At 32.6% G+C, this 8,672-nt stretch overlaps 2 protein-coding genes across 2 annotated transcripts; one reads left to right on the forward strand and one right to left on the reverse strand.

The window, feature by feature from the left end:
• The first annotated feature begins 713 nt into the window (after positions 1 to 713).
• On the forward strand, positions 714 to 5,320 carry LOC137809642 (uncharacterized). The gene is made up of 7 exons (XM_090302868.1): positions 714 to 1,659; positions 3,177 to 3,310; positions 3,387 to 3,491; positions 3,575 to 3,650; positions 3,726 to 3,821; positions 3,903 to 3,995; positions 5,192 to 5,320. Exons 1-7 carry the CDS (start codon positions 757 to 759, stop codon positions 5,318 to 5,320), a joined length of 1,536 nt encoding a protein of 511 aa, XP_090158994.1. The 5' UTR covers positions 714 to 756.
• Positions 5,321 to 7,599: 2,279 nt separating this feature from the next.
• On the reverse strand, positions 7,600 to 8,383 carry LOC137834449 (protein GRIM REAPER). The gene has a single exon (XM_068642500.2). The coding sequence runs from the start codon at positions 8,344 to 8,346 to the stop codon at positions 7,870 to 7,872; it is 477 nt and encodes a 158-aa protein (XP_068498601.2). The 5' UTR covers positions 8,347 to 8,383; the 3' UTR covers positions 7,600 to 7,869.
• Between the last annotated feature and the right edge of the window lie 289 nt (positions 8,384 to 8,672).

Genomic DNA, 8,672 nt, shown 5'->3' on the forward strand with positions numbered 1-8,672 from the left:
GCGTGGCCTCACGCTGCCACAACCCTGCAACCAGCGCCGCCCCGCTCCACACCAGCGCCATCTTGCTCTACCCCTGCGACCAGTGTTTATATTTTGAGGTTAGTATATGTTTATTTATTATTTAATTATGTATTAAATTTTGATTTATTATATTTTGAGAGTGTTTGTTCTGATTTAGATATTGATTTTATATATTGAATGTACTAAGTCTGAGTCCGAGGGTGTCCGACCTTCGGCAATCTGAATTTAGTTTTTCATGATTAGATATTGATTGCATATATTGAACGAATTTATTCTGAGTCCAGAGGTGTCCGACCTTCGGCAGTTTTGATTTAATTTTCAATGATTATATATTGTTTTGACATATTGAACGCATTGGTTCTGAGTCCGGAGGTGTCCGACCTTCGGCATTTTTGTTTTATTTTTTCATGATTACATATTGAAAGTATTGGTTCTTAGTTTAACAGTTCTATGGATCGGAGTTGGATTAATACATCACGAATAAGTGATACTTACGAAAAAGGGGTGGAAGAGTTCATACAATTCGCAGAACATAATGCCGTTAGTTATAATAATGGAGTAAGGATAAGGTGCCCTTGTATCAATTGTTTAAATGGAAGGATATTGACTGTTTCTGAAATTAGAGAACATCTTTTGTGTGATGGATTTTTGAAAAGTTATACGACATGGACGTGGCATGGTGAATTGTTAGACTTGCCAAGTGTGCACGGAGGTTCGGAGGAAGTTCATTTCTCAATGGATGATAGATTAGAAGACATGATTCGTGACGTGGGAGCAGAATCATTTGCTAATGTAGTTTTTGAAAATATGTCTAATGATGCAGAGACTCCTTTGTATCCTGGTTCAACTAACTTCACACGATTATCAGCAGTGTTAAGGTTGATGAATTTGAAGGCAATGAATGGATGGACCGACAAAAGTTTTACAGAATTGCTTCAATTGCTTAAGGACATGCTTCCAGAAGGAAATACCTTGCCCAATCGAAATTATGAGGCGAAAAAAATACTTTGTCCAATGGGTATGGAGTATAGAAAAATACATTCATGTCCTAACGATTGTATTTTATACAGAAATGAGTATGAAGATTTAAGAAGATGTCCCAGGTGTGGTTTGTCACGCTATAAGGTTAAGGTTGGTCAGAATGATGAAATTGATGAATTGACAAAGGAAGGTCCTCCTGCTAAGGTTGTTTGGTATCTTCCGATAATTCCAAGGCTTAAGCGTTTGTTTGCAAATGCAGATGACGCTAAAAACCTTAGGTGGCATGCAGATAATAGAAAATGTGATGGATTACTTCGTCATCCTGCTGATTCTTTGCAGTGGAAGAATATTGATAAAGAATTTCCTGAATTTGGAAAAGAATCAAGAAACTTAAGACTTGGATTGGCAACTGATGGAATGAATCCCTTTGGAAATTTAAGTAGTAATCATAGTTCATGGCCCGTTTTGTTAGTGATTTACAACTTACCTCCTGCGTTGTGTATGAAGCGCAAATACATGATGTTATCTATGATGATCTCTGGTCCAAAACAACCTGGAAATGACATAGATGTTTATCTTAATCCATTGATTGAAGATTTGAAATTATTGTGGAATGAAGGGGTTGATGTGTTTGACGCGTTTAAAAATGAATCTTTCCGATTGCATGCGATGTTGTTTTGTACTATCAATGACTTCCCTGCATATGGGAACTTGTCAGGTTATAGTGTGAAAGGCCATAGAGCATGTCCAATATGTCAAGACAAGACATCTTATGAGCAGTTGAAACATGGAAGAAAAACCGTGTATCTTGGGCATCGTAGATTTCTAAAGAAATATCATCCGTATCGTCGATTGAAAAAAGCTTTTAACGGATACCAAGAACATGACATTTTTCCCACTCCCTTAAGTGGTGTTGAAATTTATGAAAAAATCAAAAATGTTAATGTGACTTTTGGAAAAATGAAGAAGAAGCAAACGGTGAGTGAAATATGGAAGAAGAGATCAATCTTTTTTGATCTTCCGTATTGGTGTAAGTTGGATGTTAGACACTGTCTAGATGTAATGCACGTAGAGAAGAATGTGTGTGACAGTCTAATAGGAACACTTCTGAACATTAAAGGCAAAACAAAGGATGGTGTGAATGCACGTCTGGATTTGATTGAAATGAATATACGAGAGGAATTGGCACCGAGAGAAGTTGGTAAACGTACATACTTGCCTGCAGCGTGTTACACTTTGTCAAAGAAAGAGAAAACAAGTTTTTGTGAATGTCTTAAAGGTGTTAAGGTACCACAAGGCTACTCTTCAAATGTGAAGAGTCTTGTATCTATGAATGATTTGAAACTAATTGGCTTAAAGTCACATGATTGTCACGTTCTGATGCAACAATTATTACCAGTGGCTATTCGTGGAATCTTGCCCAAAAATGTTAGGCATACAATCACTCGACTATGTTCATTTTTCAATTCCATATGTAGTAAAGAGATTGACTCTCAGAAGTTGGATGAACTTGAAGAAGAAATAATTGTTATCTTGTGTCAACTCGAGATGTTTTTTCCTCCATCTTTTTTTGATATTATGGTACACTTGGTTGTTCATCTTGTAAGAGAAATCAGATTGTGTGGGCCAGTTTATATGCGATGGATGTATCCAGTTGAACGATACATGAAGATTTTGAAGGGATATGTGAAGAATCAATGTCGTCCAGAAGCTTCCATTATTGAAAGATACATTTCAGAAGAATCTATTGAGTTTTGTTCCGAGTACATGTCAAAAGCCAAATGTATAGGAGTTCCTGAAAAAGCTTGGCACTCTCGTAGATTCATAAGCAGGAACCTAAGACAAATTTGCCTCTGGGAAAGAAGAAAATAGTCTCCATTGATGATCCTCTGGCGGCATTGGTGGAAGTTGCTACAGCTTTAGATACAACCGTCTTAGAGGTTCCATGGGATGCCAATGTTTTTGGAAGGCATAGTAATCTACCGTTGTACGTTCACATGTCTGATTTGTTGGACCTTGCATCCGGAGATCAAGAGATTAACATAACAGTTCTGCAATTATGGATGATGTAAGTTCAAATTTTAAATTCTTTATACTTTTGATTTATTAAATATACTAGTACTAACTTATTGAAATTTAGGTATCTTTCTGGATTATGCTTTGATGAGGGGAAACATAATATATATGGGTTTTTAGACCCTCAAATCACTCAATCAATTGGAAACAAGAAGTCGGAAACACAAACATACATCACCACTGCCTTAAAGAATGGTGGAAAACACATTTATTTTGCTCCGTACATCCATGAGTAAGTTCTTATTTATTAAATAAGTTTTAATAAATTATTGAAATAAGAGAAACTAATTAACTGATTTGTTATACAGGCGTCATTGGCAACTATTGATCATATCTGTTCAAGATCATACCGCTGCATGGTTTTGCTCCTTGCATAAAAAACCTCCTGCCTATTTTAAAAACATTATAGATAGGTACGACAGTTTCATTTAACATTTATTATTACTTATATATTATATAATGTTATGTATTCTAACATGAAATCTTATTATTTTAGTGCTTACTCTGGATATAATATGTTGTGTGGGAGGAGAACTTCAAACGCACAAAAACTCACTTGGATGTACCTTAAGGTATTTAAAGTATATTTGTTCACTTAATTTAATGTGTTTCACTCATTCATTTAATACATTTATTTTCACATGCAGTCCAACAGGCAACCTCAAAATTATGAGTGCGGTTATTATGTTATGCAGTGGATGTTGACTATTTTGCAAGCTGAAATTATGAAAGGTTGGGATAAGGTAATACCTCAATACAATAAACACTTTAAAATTTGAGATTTATTAATCATGCACTAATTCAAAATATTTCAAATGTCACAGTTGTTCAACGACCAACACCCGCTAAATTTAGAAGCATTGGAGTATGTGAGAACAACATGGTCAAAGTATTTTGTAACCATGTATAACACTCTAGTATAGATAAATCATTACAATGACAAATTTTTTCATATATTACCAAACTTTTTTGTATTATGTTATAATTTGTTGTATGTAATTTTTATATTTAAATTATGATTTGAAATGTTTTTATTTTCTGGAATTGAAAACTTTATGCAGGTTATTTGAGATTTTTTAAAAAATAAAATTTTTTATTTTTTTTTAAACAGTACATATAACGACGGTTCCACTTGGAACCGTCTTTAAAAGGGACACTTATAACGACGGTTCCTAGAGGAACCGTCTTTGAAAGTCACGTAATTTTTTTTTTGAAAAAATAGAAACCACTTTTAACTACGGTTTTCACAACCGTCGTTATAAGTCCATACCTTTTAACGACGGTTCCCAGAACCGTCGTTAAAAATCATATCTTTTAACGACGCCTGTAATAACGACGGTTCTGGAACCGTCTTTAAATGTCGATTTTAACCGTCGTTAATTTACCTTTTTGTACTAGTGTTATTGTTTGTAATTGTATGAATTTTTTATTTAGTGTAGTTTGAACTTATATGGTAATCATGCACTACTAAAATATAAATTGTTTTAGTATTGTGAAATTAACATTTTACTATTTTACTTAATTATAATTTTGAAGTTTGATTTAATATTTTATTTGTTAACATTATATTTATTTATCATATGAAATAAACTCTTGTAAATCCATTTGTAACATTTGTAACTAGATTCTCAAATTTGATAATTTTGACAAATGTTATTAAAAAAAAAAACCAAATATATAGAATCTATATTAACAATAAAAAAAGTTATAAACAAAATAGTTTATTTTAAAAGAATTCAGAAACTATAAGTGCATATATTATTTTTAGGTCGGAAAAAAAAAACAATAACAAAGTTGACCTAATAAAGAAGAAATATCATAAATAAATGAAGTTTACATTAGATGTTAGGATTTTTTTGGGTAGTCATTGGTTGGCGGCTAGGGTTTTGTTCTCCTACATTGGTGCTCCTCTTTTAAGTGGCTAGGGTTGTTTTTCTCCTTAGTGTTGTGATATGGGGACAGATTCTTCCGGTTTTCATATTCCATAGGGGTGTCACAAGGATCAAGGTTGTTGCTCACAAGCCAAGTTATCTTATGTGACTCGAGCACAAAAGAAGACTTTTGCAAAAGCCTTGAATAAAGCATGTCATATCCCTTTTTCACAATTGTTCAGATTGATGAAGATGTGTATCTCACATATCTTGAAGATTGTAAAAATCACCTTCATGGAAGAATAGTATTATCCAAAGGTAACAAACCTCTTAATCATATGGATGTGTGCAAGAAGTTGGATCTTGCCTGAAATCTATAGGATCTTGGGAAGTTATTTCTTTGGGAAAAGGGTTCTATGAATTTTTTTTCCTTCCCTTGAAGACATGAGAAGAGTCCTAGCAATGGGGTCTTGGAATCTAAATATGGGTATCTTAAGAGTCTTTGTTTGAACTAAAGACTTTGAGTCATCTTCCACTAAATTCACCAAAGCTCAATGTTGGGTAAGATCCATGGTCTTCCTATGGAATATTGGCAACCAAAATCAATTTTCTCTATAGCAAGAGGGATTCGTACTTCTCTTTCTCTTGATGACTACCATGAATAAATCTAGAAGTTTTTTACTAGAGTGTTGGTTGATATTGATATGTTATCTACTTTGCCTAATCAAATTTTGGTGGAAAGACTTAGTTTTTCTTTTATTGTAGATATTGAATTTGAGAAGTTTCCTCCATTTGTTCTTCACGCAAAATGATAGAGCATGATATTTCTAAATGCAAACGACATCCTGTTAACCTCAATAACACAATCAAATTGCCTATTATTTTGTTCAAACCTGTTGTTTTACAATACAAACATGTAACTATCCAGGTCTAAAAACCTAATGATGTCCCTCATAAAGAAAATTGCGGTAGAGGTACATATATATGATGTACCTATTCGTAATGCAGAAGTGGTAGAAGTTGAGGGAGTTGTTATTGATCTTGATACCCTTGTTCAAGTTGTTGTTCGCTAGGTGGAGAGTGGATCTCTTGTTGGTCAAAATTTTAAGAAATATGTTGAAGATATAGAGGTTGGTTCAGGATCTCATGATGATATTTGTGTTGATATGCCATCTTTGAAAGATGTCCATGAATCAGATGATTTGCTACAAAAAAGAACTTCTTGCCTCCTAAAAATCCAGTCTTTTAGAAGGATTATCTCATCTTAAATTTGCAACTAATACAACAAGTCCTAAATTAGTTGTTGCCAAACAGGTTACTTATAAATTTGTTTCTCAAGATTTAGTCTTGCAAAATTGTTTTGAATCTCTTTCAGGTGAGATGAATAAGAGACTCAAGAGTCATGTCTGACCATCTTGCTAGCAGATACAATTGAATCTACTTCAGCGGGTATTTTCTTAGAAGAATCCAATTTGGTCTCTTAATTCTAGACTGAAAAGATGGAAAAGGAAAAACCATTAAGTGGAGACGATGAATTAGTTCAAACCTCCAGAAGACGGAGACGTCCTATTGAAGTTGGAGTGAAAGTCAATAAGATGACCTCCAAAAGAGGTTAACCCAAGAAAAAGTAATGATAGTGATGTGCAACAATATCATAGGATTTTATTACTGCAATTGAATGCAAATGAGGGTCCATCTGAACGAATTTTCGAGATTCAATCATTCATCTTTGTTGTCTTTTTGGGAGTTATGCATTAGAGAAGGTTCTCATGTTTTCCTTTTTATCTTTTTTTTTGTTTTTTTTTTTTTGGTTTAGTCTCTCGATGTAGTTGTTTAGGCTATTCTTGAAAGTTTCTTTACTTTTTTGTTTTTATTTCACATGAGTTTGGTCTAGTCCTCATTTTTATGTTTTCTTCTTTTTAATTTTATATTAATAAAGATAATAAATAATAAAAAATGAACAAATTAATGTGTTTAAGATAAATTTTTATTATAAGAATGTAAACTCAAAAAAATTTATTAAACCTAGAAAAAATCATTAAATAAAAAAAATAATTTTAAAGACTAAAAATAATTTGTTAATAAATAGTGACTAAAATAAATATTATTTTATAAATTAAAAAACTATAAATATCTAAAATAATATCTATTATTAATAAAAAAATTATAAACTAAATTTTAAATTGATATCTAACCTTAACTATCAAAATTTTAACTACTAGTAACTAATTATTTTGATTTCTAAAATTAATTTTTATTTAATAATTTTCTTTTTATAAAAATTAATAATATTAAAGTTTCAATTTTTCTTCCTACCATCTAATCATCCGAAAGATTCTAAATTTTCTTATTTAAATAGAGTGAAATTATACTTATAATCACTCCTTTATTCTGAAAGGAATTTTTAATTTGATTATAGACATAAGACACCTAATTGGTTTCATTTACATTATATTAATTACATTTAATTGACATGCAAATTTATTCTACATCAACATATGCAACTATAATAAAAGACAACCATTTGTTATTAATTTAAATAGAGGAACAACGATAAAAAATTTATAAAAAAAAAACAGGATAAACCAAACACATAAAATCAATCACTTAACAAAATTAAAATGTGTACATTAAATATGATACTATGTATGAATTAAATCCAATGTCTTATTCCTTATCAATGTGCTAAAAATGTGATTAAAAAAACTGCAATGCGATTTCAAATGCTGGGCAGACACTCCCTAACACAAATTTATGATTGATTAAAAGTCACAAATTTTGGTGTGTTCTTCATGTGTTTAACCAATAATAAAGCATGTTTTTGAAGATGTGTCTTGTTAGCACTTTTCATCTTTTTGTATCTCAAACACTACATAGTATATGGATCACAAAACCCCTAACCTCTTTCAATAACTTGCTTTCATGCATACCCACAAACTCCACTCCCACATGAATCACCAGGTGAACACTTCTTGTTGCACTTGCCACAGTGACTAGCATTGGACAAAACATTGGTACAAACTCCATCACAGCATCTTTGTCCTAGCTTGCACTTGTTGCCACACACCTTGCAGTTGTTCTTGTCACTAAGAACATTGCGACAATGCTTCTTGCAGCAGAAAAGTAGGTCCCTCCCCTTGTTTGCTCGAACCCCATTGCAGATGTTATTAGTCTCAAGATTACACTGTCTTCCTTTCTTTATTATGGTGGCCAAGAATCTGCTTCTTGGTCCCAGATGGGGTATTCGGGTGTCAAGAACATACTCTTCTTCCTCCTCTTCGTTTATGTCCTCATGATCTTCATCTACATCAGTTGAAGAAGCAAAGTGAGAATCATGCAGGGTGGAAAAAATTAGCAGAATGAGAACTGTTGTGAGCTTTAGGATTGCGTTGGCCATAGTGAAGAATATGAGTTTAGGTTGATAGTTGCTATAACTAGAGCTTGTGATGATTATGGGAATATCTTTGCAATTTAAACTTTGGTTTCTCGTGAAATACTCCATGATCTTAGGGGACGAAAACTTGTTGCTTGTAATTGCAAGGTTGAATGAGAGAAAGATTCATCTAAATTCTCGTTTGGAGCATAATTGACGTGCAAGCATGATCCTGCTGTTTAATTAATCTAAAATAATGGAACAAGTTAACCTGTTTTGCTGATGTTTCAAGAAAGCTTCAAAAGTTAAAGACAAAAAAGTGAAGATGCAAAATTAAGTGTAGGTGTAGG

Source organism: Phaseolus vulgaris, chromosome 5, assembly GCF_051622355.1.
Source record: "Phaseolus vulgaris cultivar YP4 chromosome 5, ASM5162235v1, whole genome shotgun sequence".
NCBI classification, from domain to species: Eukaryota; Viridiplantae; Streptophyta; class Magnoliopsida; order Fabales; family Fabaceae; genus Phaseolus; species Phaseolus vulgaris.

Coding starts and splice junctions, on each gene's coding strand:
- LOC137809642 (XM_090302868.1), top strand. CDS start 757: ATGGATGATAGATTAGAAGACATGATTCGTGACGTGGGAGCAGAATCA. Junction 1,660..3,176: donor CGTTTAAAAATGAATCTTTC/CGATTGCATGCG, acceptor GATGAGGGGAAA/CATAATATATATGGGTTTTT. Junction 3,651..3,725: donor TCACTTGGATGTACCTTAAG/GTATTTAAAGTA, acceptor TTTCACATGCAG/TCCAACAGGCAACCTCAAAA.
- LOC137834449 (XM_068642500.2), bottom strand. CDS start 8,346: ATGGCCAACGCAATCCTAAAGCTCACAACAGTTCTCATTCTGCTAATT.